General features: G+C 43.2%; 1 protein-coding gene across 6 annotated transcripts in view; it reads left to right on the forward strand.

Moving 5' to 3' along the window:
- Nucleotides 1-2909: 2909 nt before the first annotated feature.
- DTNBP1 (dystrobrevin binding protein 1) overlaps nt 2910-14050 on the forward strand; it is a 132306-nt gene continuing 121165 nt past the window's right edge. For 2 of the 6 annotated variants that reach the window (XM_042937852.1, XM_042937858.1), the window contains exons 1-3: nt 2910-3098; nt 12514-12567; nt 13767-13817. In XM_042937852.1, coding sequence (XP_042793786.1) covers nt 3043-3098; nt 12514-12567; nt 13767-13817 — 161 coding nt within the window. In that variant the 5' untranslated portion in view covers nt 2910-3042. Of the gene's footprint in view, nt 3099-7831; nt 8025-9318; nt 9473-12513; nt 12568-13766; nt 13818-14050 lie in introns of those variants that run through there. The other 4 variants (XM_042937856.1, XM_042937855.1, XM_042937854.1 and 1 more) reach the window with 4 other exon arrangements.

Below are 14050 nucleotides of genomic sequence, written 5' to 3' on the forward strand. Positions count from 1 at the left end.
ACGTGGAAGAAATCATCAAGTGGGGAGAAGAGGTGTTCCCCCCAGCCAGAAGCCACATGGTTTATCTTATTGGATTCCTCCAACAAAACTATCAATATTCAATATTTCCTGGGTGTTTACTATGTACCATTCACTGTTTTAGGTGCATACAGAGCTAACCAACTCAGATGAGGGGGGTTTATATTGGGCCTGTCCTTACATAGTCCATCTCACTTGCCACATTCGATCCCAGCCATCTTGGATCCAGTCTTTATTTAAACATTTGTTTTGTTAATCAGATTTGTTTTTTGCATGAATTTTTAAAAATTTTGAATTTTTAAAAATAATGCATTAAAATATTATTCATCTTGGGCACCTGGGTGGCTTAGTGGGTTAAGCATCCAACCTCAGCTCAGGTCATGATCTCGTGGTGAGTTCGAGCCCCACATCAGGCTCTGTGCTGACAGCTGAGAGCCTAGAGCCTACTTCAGATTCTGTGTCTCCCTCTCTCTCTCTCTCTCTGCCCCTCCCCTGCTCGCCCTCTGTCTCTCAGAAATAAACATTAAAAAAATTTTTTAAAAATATTATTCATCTTGAATACTGAGCTTTCTGGCTCCCCTTAAATTTTGCACCTGAAATGAACACCTCACCTGCCTCACCCTAGTCCCAGTCCTGAATTGAAAATAAATGGTGTAAAAAAAAAAGTAGTAAAGAACTTTTTCTTAATTAAACAAATAGTAGATAAATTGTCAGATAGTGATGTGTATTAAGTTGAGAAGCAGGCTGTGTATAGGAAGTGATTACATAGGTAAGTTGAATTATCTGGGGAGACCTATTTAAAGGGATGATATTTAAGCTGAGATCTGAATGCCAAGAAGAAGCCAGCAACGCAACATGCTGGAGAAAAGCTTCTGAAAAGGCCTCAAGGTGGAACTGAACCTGGACTTTTCAAGGAACACACACACAAGGCTACTGTGGCTTAAATGTCAAGGTCATGATAGGCGGGTAGTACAATTGACCCTTGAAAAAGGGGTTGGGGGCACAGATCCCCTCCCAGTCAAAAATTCACATGTAACTTTAGATTTCCTGAAAACCCAAAACTTAACTACTAATAGCCTACTATTAGCCAGAAGCCTTATCTATATAAAATAAATAGATTAGCACATATTTCGTATATGTATTATATACTGTATTCTTACAATGATACCTAATTTTTTTTTACTTTTTTTTTTTTTGTATTTCTAGGCTATGCAGCTCAGCTTGAAGCTTTTTCAAATCGTCACAAATCTCCCAAAAAATTTCCACTGTATTTATTGAAAAAAATCTGCATATTAGTGGACCCACACAGTGCAAACTTGTGTTATTCAAGGGTCAACTGTGCTTGCCTTGGATAGAATATCAGGAAGGGTTCAAATTTTAGGACTTTGTAATTTTATTCTGAGGGCACAGGAAGCAACTGGAGGCTTTAAAGCAGGAGAGCAACCTGATCTGATTGCTTTTAGATAATCCTCTTTGGCTGTCATGTCAAGGATGGATTACAAGGGTGTAGATGGCAAAAGAGTAGCATCAGGGGACCTGTCAGTGTTCCTAGTAAAAGTTGACAGTGCCTTGGACTAGGGTGACTATACTGAAGATGGAGAAAGGGGAGCAGGTTCCAGGAATATTTTAGAAATAGAGTGGGGACACCTGGGTGGCTCAGTTGATTGGGCATCCAATTCGTGGTTTCAGCTCAGGGCATAATCTCACAGTTCGTGAGTTCAAGCCCTGCATCGGGCTCTGCGCTGACAGTACAGAGCCTGCTTGGGATTCTCTCTCTCTCTCTCTCTCTCTCTCTCAAAAATAATAAATAAAAAAATTATATATAAAAAAAGAAATAGAGTGGATTGGATTGGACCTGATGAGTTAATATGGGGGATGAGGAAGTGAGGAAATGGTTGATTTCAGGTGGCTTAATTTGAGCAATTTGGTGGTGCCATTTACCGAAATGGGAAAGACTGGAGGACGAGCAAGTTAGGACGTGAATATGCAATCACATTTTCAATTTGGGGTATGTTGGGTTTGAAATGCCTATCCGATACATGTTAAGTAAGCAACTGGTATGAATTGAAGGAGCAGGAGGGGGGACAGGGCTGAAGATAGAGAATTGGGCGTCCATCACTGCCTTGATAGAATTTCCAGCATGGTAGAGCGCACATGGAGAAGAGCAGGAGGCTGGTGATGGAGACTTGGGAGCAACTGTTGAAATAAGACTGGACAGGAAGGGAGAATAGAAGTATGATGTCCCTGAAGGCAAGAGAAGAATGTGTCTTAAAAATGGTATAAGGTATTGCTTTGAGGGTCACTGAAAGGTCGAGAAAAAAAATCAGGGCAGGTTCGTGATAAATGGCATTGACAACATGGAGCTCACCGGTGACCTGACAAAGGCGACCTCCTTTGGTGTGAAGGGCACAAAAGCCTCATGGAGGTTGAAGTGGAAAAGTGGTGATGTGGAAACAGTTGATTATCCTTCCCATTTTATGAATGAAGAAACCAAGGCTTAGAATGGTTAATTCTCTCATCCAAGGGCAAAGTCCCTGGGGTCAGTTCCCGGACCCAGGCGGTGAAGGTTTGCTTCAGGGATGTGCACTCTGTGCAAGAAATTTATCCAATTCCCTTCCAAGTCGTAAAAACCAACGCTGCTCTCAAAGATGCCCTCAACTGAAAACATTCTTTCACGATGCCACTTGTGTTTTAGAGAAAAAACGAGAGGGCCCGGCTCGGGCTGCAAAAAGACATCTTTTGCTCAGCTGCGAGGGAAGGCCCGCCCCCTTTCCGCAGCCCGAGGCCGGCGCGGCCCACTGCGGCTGCGCGGGCCTGGGCGCGGCGGGGGCAGGGCGGGAGTGCGCGAGAGGGGGGCGGGAACGCGGAAGGGGCTGCGGCGCCGCGCGCCGACCGAGTCGGGGGCGGGGCCGGGCGCTAGTGTGCGGGGCGCGCGGGTGACAGGTGTGGGGACGGCCGAGCGGACCCTGGGTGGAAGCAGAGGCGGCGGCCTGAAGCCCGAGGGAGGGAGACACGGCGGCGGCGATGCTGGAGACACTGCGCGAGCGGCTGCTGAGCGTGCAGCAGGATTTCACCTCCGGGTGGGTATACGGCGGGAGACGAAAAGGAGCCGGGGGCCGGGCCGGGCCGGGGCCCCGGACGCCGCCTCCTTCCCCTCCGCGCACCCAGTGCGCTCGGTTCCCATCCCGCACTTCCCGTCCCCGCCCCGCCGAGCAGAGTCACGAACTTTCCGGCGTTGGTCCGGCGGCGCTAAGTAACTTAGGTTCCAGTAAGCCGGCTCCGCGGAGCGCGCGGAGGACGGCCGGGCCCCGTCCCGGCGTTTGGGCGGCCGCGGGAGGGGAGTCACGTGGCGGGCGGCGCGCCCCCCGCTTCCGCCGCCCGTGGAACTGGGCCCGCGTCCCTTCGGTCTCCGGAGCCTGCGACGCACCTGCCCGCTCGGGCCTCGGGCTCCTGCGGCCGCGCGGGGAGCTGGGCCCTCCGCCCCCTTCTCAGGGCGAAGGTCGCGGACTCCCCGTCTCTGCTTTCTCGAGCGGCCCGCTCGCGGAACCCCCCAGGCCTCGCCTGCCGCCTCTTTTCCTTTTGTTTTCTCTCGCTGCTTTTGCCCCGAGTTCGGCGCCTTGGTGAAGAAACTCTTGGGCAAGAGAAGCAGCAGAACTACACCGACACTGTTAATACAGCTAGTGGTTAAAAGCGCGGACCAAGCGGTTCCCAAACTTTGCTTAGACTCACCTGGGAACCTTTAACAATCTTGATCCCAGGTTGCCTCCCATACCGGTTTAATCAGGCAGGAGATGGGGTTTTAAAGATCTTCCGGTGATTGCAGTGTGCAGTGAAGTCCCGGAAGCACAGGCATAGACTCTAGCGCCAGACTGGTAGGGATCTCCTCTCTCCCACTAAGCCACTGTATTTTTGCAAGTTCCTTGAGTTGTCATGCCTCGGTTTCCACAACTGTACAGTGGCGATAAAGATGGTCCTTACAGGGTTGGGCAGATTAATGAATTAACGTGTAAAACGCGGCCTGTGGGACAGGAAGCCCTATGGCATTTGTGGTTACTAGGTAGGGCCTAATTCATTTTGATTTTTTTCTTTAGGAAAGGTGTTACTTTTATAAAGAATCTGTTACCTTTAGCTTACAGAAGATTGGAGAATTTTCTGAATGAGGACATCTCAGTCATCTGGTTTTAAGTTTCCAATGAGCAAGATGCTGGCTAAGATTTTATCTAATGGGACAAAAGTGTTTACATTGCCTTTTGGGTGCTGAGTGGTAACAAACTGTTATATACATGAGCACTGACCATAAGTAAATCATTTTTGATAGTTATGGTTTGGAGTTCTTAAGAATATTATAGATGCTATGGGAGTCATTCGCTTATGGTGTATTTGCATGCTTGCAATTTTTTTTCTCATTTAAATTGAAAGAGTAATTTCTGAGTGTAAATTATTGAAGAATTTCGGTAGGATACTGGAATAGTCTGCCTGTAGCATGAGAATGGTCATAGATAAACCAATCTGGTATGCCCCTGTTATCATTACTTCCACATTCTTTGATGACATAACCGTCCGTCTTCTTCTGGCAGTTACTGTAACTGTCTAGGTTGTACGGATGCCTCAGAACCCATTCATACTCATGACCTTTGCTTAAGAAGGTTAAACGTACAGGGGCACCTGGGTGGCTCAGTTGGTTAAGCGTCGGACTTTTGACCTCGGCTCAAGTCACGATCTCGTGGTTTGAGATTTCGAGCCCTGCGTCAGGCTCTGTGCTCACTTTGCAGAGCCTGCTTCGGATCCTCTGTCTTCTTTCTGGCCCTCTCCTGTTCCCCCCCCCCCCCCCAAATAAATGTTAAAAAAATTTTTTTTTTAAAGAGGTTAAACCTAGAAATCTGGACTCTGGATCCAAACCATCCTGGGAGATCTGGATAACCTGAGTTTAGAGTTTAGGTTAGGAAGAGGGTTGGGGGGATCTGGTTAGAACCCCTTGGAAACTGACTTTACTACTTGACAACGTCATAGGCTGGGGCCACTTTGGGATTTAGACACCCTGAGAGAGCTTTCATTCCATTTAGGCACCTGGTCGACTTCTTCTGGGCAGGTTCCTCTCAGCTGACAAACCTCTAGATGATCAGTGTGTGCCATTCAGCCTGCCACCTGGCAGGGAAATAACTCCTCTCCAGGTGATGTCTGTTTTCCAGCTGACTGTCAGCTCGGAACTCTGATGTTCATTTTTGTCAGGTTCACAAATTTCCTATGCGACCCTTGCCAAGAAAGACTCCTCTTAATTCATCTTAGTAAACTCTTCTATATTCAGCTTGAGATCAGCCTATTTGACGCCATTGAATATTTCACCTTGACGAGGAAAGATGAAATTAAACAGCCCACGTGTATATTGCACGAAGGCACTGAGGGATCCAGAGGTGAAAGGGACATGGCCCTCACCTCCCCCAAAAGATCAAATTGTGCCCGGCACACCTTTAGAACACTTGGCGTTAATGCCTGTAGAAACCAAAGCAGCTGGCTTCTAAAATGATTGGAAATTTCCCGTGTTGGGTTGCCCGAGGGAATCAGAAGGAAGGCCGGTCTGTTTCTAGTTCCTTCAGTGTTTCCAGTGTTGCTCCTTACGGTCACCCAGAGTGGTACCCTCTCAGGGCTTTTCTGTTCATTTTCACCTTGTGAGAATTCATGAAACTAGACCTTAAATGTAGGCAAATTAACTTTTTTTTTTTTTTTTAAGTGAAATAGGATTATCTTTATCAGTCTCACCAGGGAATGTCCCATTAGTGATAAAGCACACCTGAGGAACACAGTGAATTTCTACCTGCCATCCACACTTTGAAAAATGCAACTTTTTCTAATGAAGGCATAGTGGCCAGAGATGCTGATGGCCTGCTGGGGTCACTGGGTTGTCTGTGGACTTGGGGTCTTTTTTTATAAATTTTTGTAAGTTACAGTTATATCAACATTGAGATAAACTCGGAAATTATATCATGTTCATTCTGACTTAAGCAGATGGCCGGCTGACCCCAAGGGCCTCAGGAGTGAGGGAATTGGTTCTGGGTCTCACCCTCTTCCCCTCACCTAAGTGAGTCTTAATTTGATTTCACTTAGAGCTCTTAGAGCCTTTTGGAGAGTTCACATAGAACATCCACTTTTTAAGGATTGGCTTGAGCTCTGAGGGAAACTTTTGGATGATACATGGAAGCACACACTTCAGATCCACTCTGGTCTTTGAGTTTTACCTTTTGAGCTGTTAGGACTAGAAGCCTCAGGACTGAAGTAATCGGGTGCACAGAACCCTCCAGGTACTGAAAATCAGATATACTGATGGTTTACAGCCACCTGTCACCGCCTGGCGTTTCCGGTTTGTGATGCTCTGGGTTCTTGTGAGTAGGGATAGAAACCTTGTACTGTTTCCCCCCTCAGAGGCCCCCACTGCCCCGCAGCCTTATTTCTCTGCTTCCCTCCTGTGGTATCAAAACCTGCTCAAAGGAGAGGATCTAATAATCTAACTCAGTGTCGTAAAATGGTGAGATTTTGCCTAAAATTTTGACTCTTCCAGGACTACTCACCTTTTAAATAAGCAGGATAAAAAAAATCTCAATATTCAACCTGATTTAATAACTAGTGAGTTCCTACTAAGTGTCGGACGGTAGGTGATGCGCTCAAAAAGTGTCCTTTTGTCATGGCAGCTTTTTTCATTTCATTAAAAAAAAAAAAGATTTAAGAGGCTACACGCTCAACTGTCTTTACTAATTAGTGTCCGTATCTTGGGCTAGATCCTGGGGCCACAAAGGCGACTGAAACAGTCTCTGCGCTCTGGATGCTGTAGACCGGGGCGGTGTCGTGGGAGCAGAAGGAACTGAGCATTAAAGATGCACATCTGGGGCGCCTGGCTGGCGGTGGAGCGTGCAGCACTCGATCTCGGGGTTGCAGCTTCGAGTCCCGCGTTGGGTGTGGAGCTCACTTAAAAATAAAATCTTAAAAAAAAAGAAAAGCAAAAGATACAAGTGATACATGCGTGAGCCCAGAGGAAAAGAGTCATTAATTCAGACGCATTTACAGAAGGCTTCAAAGAGAAAGTGGCTCCTCGACTGGGCCTTGAAGAATGAGGAAGGATTGTACTGGCTTACGGTGAGGGTGAGGGCATTTCCAAGACGGAAGCAGTTGTGGGAGAGGAAGCTGGGAGGGAAGGTTAGTGACTAACCGAGGCTCTTCAAGTGCTCTGCTCAATTCACTCATTTATCAAATCCTCACTGAGCACTTAACTCTGTGACCGGCGCCATTCTGGAAGCCAGGGAGGTAGCAACAGAACATGGCAGGCAGCAAATAACGTCCCTGGGCTCATTCTCTTCTGCCTCTAACGGGAGGCAGAATACTTAGAAGGTCCTAAGAGGTCTTGAACAGTAAAGCAGGCGAAGGGGCTCGGGGATGAGTCGGTTGCTACGTTGTACAGGGTGGCCCTCGCATATTTTTTACACCGACCGAGCCATTTGAAGGTTTTTGGGAGGAGGTAGTAGGAGTCTGCCCGTATTTCTGGAAGAAATTTGAGACGCGGTGCGATGGGAGAGGGCTGGAGATGTGGAGCGGGGAGATTACTTGGGAGGCTGTAGCCGTGGGCCGGGGGAGAGATGATAAGTCCATGCTGGTAGGAATTTAACAAGCAAGGGGATGTGACAGGCCCCAGTGGACGTGACAGGCCCCGGGTGGACGTGACAGGCCCCCGGTGGACGTAACAGGCCCCGGGTGGACTTTCTTTTCTTTTCTTTTCTTTTCTTTTCTTTTCTTTTCTTTTCTTTTCTTTCTTTCTTTCTTTCTTTCTTTCTTTCTTTTGAGAGAAAAAAGTATGATAAACGTTAACGGGAAAATAGAATAGACTGGATTTGGATTTGCAAGCAGAATTTAAAGTCAGAATGATGGAGACATGAACGTTAAAGGAATTGTACCTTAATGATAAAAATGTGCTCATTAATATGTTTTTGTGGTGTTTTACAGCAATCACGACAGCTGATGAGGTGAGCCAAGTAGGAAATTGAAGCGCAAATAAATGGAATGCCATTAAGGTCACCCCGGGAGGCTGAGTTAGCTGGAGAAAGCACATTTTCTGCTCATCCTTCATCGTAGTGCTCCCTATATCACTCTGTTTATCTCCTTTTTAAACCTGTCTTGGGGGCTGTTTTGCTAATCACCTCCATTTCTTAATAAGAGGCCCCCATTTTTAATGTTTTTCTGCCAAACTTAAAAAAAATAAGCGTGCTGGTCACAAATCAAGTGAAGTCTTTAGAACAATCTAAAAATAAATTAACAGGGGCGCCTGGGTGGCTCAGTCGGTTAAGCTGTCGACTTCGGCTCAGGTCATGATCTCGCGGTCCGTGAGTTCGAGCCCCGCGTCGGGCTCTGTGCTGACAGCTCAGAGCCTGGAGCCTGCTTCGGATTCTGTGTCTCCCTCTCTCTCTGACCCTCTCCCGTTCATGCTCTGTCTCTCTCTGTCTCAATAATAAATAAACGTTAAAAAAGAAAATAAAATACATTAACAAAGTGTCAGGGTAAATTTGAGGTTTGGTGCTTTGAACTCAAAAGTGTATATAAATTAGTTGCTTTTGGTAGAAGACAATTGTCAGGTCTAAATTGATAATAGCCACATAGCAGCACTAATGTCTTCCTGGGGATAGTGTGGGATTAGGAAGAAGTTTAGGAATGGTGGGGAAGCCTTTTATAGGAATCTCTACTTTATTTCACCTTGACCCAATAACGTACTTAGTTTCTTACCTTTGTTGGTGGAGATCATTTTTCTTATACTTTTCATTTGAGTTAGCTCTGTTTACAGAATGCGGCCAAAGTCGTATTTGGAATTTTATTTAATTCCTGTGGCAAATTATTGTGGTCAATATACTACTACTGTTTTATATATGAGGAAACCGGGGTATTACACCTGGCTCAGTATTTCCTTCTTAGTGTGTCATAACATTGTGGGACATTAAATAGCTTTTATTAGTGGGTTGTTCCCAGCACAGAATCACTGTGGGAAGCTTTAAGGAGAATCATTGCACAATAAAAACAGTAAGCTACCTTTAGTTGAATTCTGGGCTTTGAGGATGTATTTCAGAAAGGAATGTTTTGCTTTTTTTGTCACTTGTTAAATATACCTGACCTTAAAAATATGTGTATAGATATATATAGATATAAATATATCTATATCTAAATATCTAAATATATTTATATCTATATATATCTATACACAAACACACACACACATATGTATACATATACACACACAAACTCACCTGACCTTATTTTTTCTCAACTTAAAGTAAGAATAATAGTCATTGTAACCCTTTATGTGTTCCTCTCCTCAACTCTCTTCACTGTTTTCATCTCCTTAGAGCTACTTTGTGTTCTCCATCAGTTTCTGTTCTCAATTTCGGCACACATGATTTATGTGGAGACAGCATGATGAGAAAAGATGAGTATCTAAAAGACTGTTTATTACAAAAATGTTTTTATAAAATTTCAGACATATAAAAAAATGGAATAACACAGTGAACCCCATAAATCCATTATTCAGATTCAAGAGTTGTCGACTATTGCCACATTTGCTTTGCCTCTCCCACAGTTACAAAATAAATCTTAGATTTGTCTGCTACATCTCTCCATCAGTTTGCATCTCTAAAAAAAAGTACAGGGGTGCCTGGGTGACTCAGTCTGTTGGGTGTCTGACTTCGGCTCAGGTCATGATCTCGTGGTAAGTGATTTCGAGCCCTGCATTGGGCTCTGTACTGACAGCTTGGAGCCTGGGTCCTGCTTTGGATTCTGTGTCTCCCTCTCCCCCTTTAGATTCTGCCCCTCCCATGCTCATGCTCCTTCTCTCTCTTAAAAAATAAACATTAAATTAAAAAAATACAGACATTACATACATTCAGTGCCAATGTCATACTTAACTGAATTAACACTGATTCTTTGATATTATCAATTATCCAGTCCATAATCAAATTTCCTGGTTCTTAGAAATGTCTTTTTATAGTTGATTTGTTCAACTCCAGATCAAATAAGTTCCACACATTACGTTTGGTTAAGGTCCAATTTTAAAGCAGATGGTTGTTAAGGAGCCACACAGAGAAGCCCTTACTGACCCAGTGATTTTGTTTTCACCTGCCTGTAACATTCATTCTTTCTTATTCTAAACTAATTTTTTGCTTTTGTTTTTTTGGGGGCGTGCGGAGGAGCATCCCAAATTTGATATAATTGAGAAAGTATAAGTTTATATCAGAAACAAATATTTGAGGAGTGCCTGGGTGGCTCAGTCGGTTAAGCGTCCCACTTCAGCTCAGGTCATGATCTTACAGCTCGTGGGTTTGAACCCGTGTTGGGCTCTGTGCTGACAGCTCAGGGCCTGGAGCCTGCTTTGGATTCTGTGTCTCCCTCTCTCTCTACCTCCCCCCCACTCATGGTCTGTCTCTCACAAATAAATAAACATTAAAAAAATTTAAAAAAATAAATATTTTGAAATATCAACCTCCACATTTGCTGTACCATATAATGAGAGTGGTCCAAAAAGGATCTTAACGGTTCCCTTGCAATATCCTTGTCCACCTAACTGTATGCAATTGTCCTGAATCCCCAAAAATAATACCAGAATCCTTGTGAGCATAATGTCCTGCTGTGTATCACCATCCTAGGATAATTCTACCTGGGATGTACAGCTAAGTGCCTTTCTCAAATTTTGGAGTGGAGGGGATAGAGCATAACTGTCAGAAAAGCTTTTCCTAGGTGTTGCTTAATCTTAGTCTAAACCGGATTTACCGGTTGCCAAAGTAAGCTTGGAAATTTATATTATTTCTGTAGGACAGTTTAGACTTTTTACATACAGCTCCCTAGACTCATCTGGGGAGATATATACAAATGAGTTTTCAGTTAAAGAGATGGCAGAGTCTCTTTAACAATGTGGAAAGTTCATCTCCTCATTATCTTACTTTTTGAGAAACAACAGAGTAATACAAACATTTCTTGTATGAAATTGGCATTCCAGTTTGTTTAAAAAAAATAAAGGCCCTTTCTGGTACTTAGCTGGGCATTATTGACAAAGCTCTAGTCCTGTATCAGGACTCGGACGTGTGGTGGTGAACTACACAGGGTCGGGGCATTCGTAGGAGAGCCAGCTTCTACGTTAGGGCAGTTTCTGGCTGAGAGCAGTAAAGTCCGTTGAGGAAGGCACACTTATTTCTAGTTTTACCAAAGACTTTTTAGGGGCTAGTGGTGGTACTGTGGTCTGTGTTTCACACTCTATTTAGAAATGAGTATTTGTTGAAGTATGCACATTAAGAAGAACATTTACAGCAATATCGCATTTTATATGAGAGTCGCTCATGATTTAGTAGTCCCTTTTTGGCAACCTCTATTGTATAGCACAGAGCCGACAGCCAAAAGAAGGTGAAAGTGGGCCAGTGAGGCAAAAATAAATTGTACAAAGTCTGCGTATTATGTAGAGAGGCGAACCTATTTATTCTGTGCATTTTCTGGCCCATTATCTGTTTTCTAGCCCGGTAATTTAAAACAAATAGTGGGGAGCCTGAGTGGCTCAGTCAGTTAAGCGTCTTGATATCAGCATGATCTTGATATCATGATCTCACGGGTTCGTGAGTTCCAGCCTTGCATTGGGCTCCATGCTGACAGCACAGAGCCTGCTTGGGATTCTCTCTCTCTGCCCCTCCCCCCCCCAATATAAGTAAGTAAATTTTTTTAAAAAGTAAAAAAGCGGATAGGGAGGGAGGAGGCTGCAATAGTTAAGTAGCCAGCAGAAGCAGGAAGTTATCACAGATAACCAAATGACCAGTGTTGGAGATAGAGCGCTTAAATTTAGAAAAAACAGGCACAGGATCCCAAACCAACTCAGATCCCTGTAGATTGGTCTCACGTTGGCAAGTGAAGAGCTATTCCTCGCTCGGAAACGTCTGAGGAGATGGCTGTTTCGCCACAAAACATAATCGATCGTATTCATAAAAATGACCTGGAGTTAGCAGAACATGTTAAATAGAGTGTATCCAGCCCTCTTTCATGAGAAAGGTTTGTAATATACTTTAGGAAGCTTTTTATCAATGTGTAAAATTTCACAAAATGTTGGTAAAGAGCTTTGAGTGCCCGGTTATAGTATCTACTTAATAAAATGTGCTGCTTTGATAATCTTTGTTACCTACCAAATTCACCTGTGTGAACTGCTGCTTTTTCTAATGATGCCAGCTAAGTGACATTTCTCTAGTCTGATTACACTTCAGGATTGTTTCTAAAAAAGGGATTGGGGCAAGAACAAATATAAAGGTGCTTGCTATAGATACTCTGTTTTGGGTGTCTTACAGTAAACACTCAAGTACTTGTCTGTAGAGGTGCTTAATTCTTGCCAAAAAATTATTAGCTTATCTGACCTCAAATTATAACAACTGTGAAATTTATGGTTGAAAAGAAATCTCTTAACCTGTAAAGATGTGATATTTTATACTTGTTGAATTATAGGCTGAAGACTTTAAGTGACAAGTCAAGAGAAGCTAAAGTAAAAAGCAAACCAAGGTAAGCCTGTGCTAAGATTTAATTTCCTTTGATGTAAATTTCATACGACCACGTTGGGGCTCTAATTGTAATAGTATTGTTACTTTAATGAATTTTGCATTTGTTGAGCACATTTGACTGCAATCTGATTATTTATAAATTTTGTTAACACTGGAAAGTTTTCTGATAAAATTGTAAAATGGTTGAGGAAGTGGTGAGATGTAGTTGTATTATTCTAGGACAAGCAGTGGTTATTTTATTGTTTGATCACAATTAATCATTTCTGTATATTGAACACAAAGTAAAAGTCCTGCGTTATCGAGAAGCAGATTAATAATGAAACCATACTTGGCAAGAGAGCCTCGTTAGCTGTGTCACTTGACATGTATGAAAACCAGTGTTGTGCAACTTTTTCATTTTTTTTACATAAGTGAAGCATGACCAAATTTCACTTTCAACCTAGTGATTATGAGCTTTTTATTTTTTTAAATTATTTTTTAATGCTTATTCATTTTTGAGAGACAGAGTGTGAGCAGGGGAAGGGCAGAGAGAGAGGGAGACCCAGAATCTGAAGCAGGCTCCAGGCCCTGAGCTGTCAGCACAGAGCCCTACGTGGGGCTTGAACCTGTGAACTGGGAGATCATGACCTGAGCCAAAGTCGGACACTTAACTGGCTGAGCCACCCAGGTGTCCCGAGATTATGAGCTTTTAAAAAAAAAAAAAATTTTATCTTGTAGCATTTTATTAAAGTGTTCATTGTATTATGTGCTAAGAATAATCTGTAGGGCAAAGTGATGGATGATAGTACATTACAGTATTTTATTTTATTTTTTTCCTAAATGTTTATTTTTGAGAGAGAGCGTGAGCATGAGCAGGGGAGGGGCAGAGAGAGAGGGGGACAGAGGATCTGAAGCAGCCTCTGCTGTCAGCAGGGAGCCTGATGTGGGGCTCAAACTCACGAACCCTGAGATCGTGACCTGAGCTGAAGTCAGATGCTCAACAGACTGAGCCACCCAGGTGCCCCTACAGTATTTTAATTGTGAAATAAAACAGTACATTTCTCTAAAAGTTTAGGTAAACTGTCATCAGTAATTTAAAAATATTTCACATCATAATTATAATGTCAAAATTCTCATATAGGTTTTTGTTTTTGTTTTTATTTTTAGTCGGCCTAAATCAGAAAGAATTTTAATAAAATAAGTGGGTTTTTTTTTTGGCAGGACTGTTCCGTGTTTGCCAAAGTACTCTGCTGGACTAGAATTACTTAGCAGGTAAGTGTTTTCATTTAAATAACAAAATTATGCTTCTGACTGTTGCCTAAAAATATTTTATAATTTTATAAATAGAAAATGTAAAACAACTAAATTTTACCCAAACATAGTGATTAGAAATTACTTACTTGTTCATTTCCCTGAAGGGTTTTTACTTTTCATTGATTAGTGCAAAGGCCATTCAGACTTTGAGCAGATTGATCACTATTATCTTTGCTCATCAATACTTTATT

Source organism: Panthera leo, chromosome B2, assembly GCF_018350215.1.
Source record: "Panthera leo isolate Ple1 chromosome B2, P.leo_Ple1_pat1.1, whole genome shotgun sequence".
NCBI classification, from domain to species: Eukaryota; Metazoa; Chordata; class Mammalia; order Carnivora; family Felidae; genus Panthera; species Panthera leo.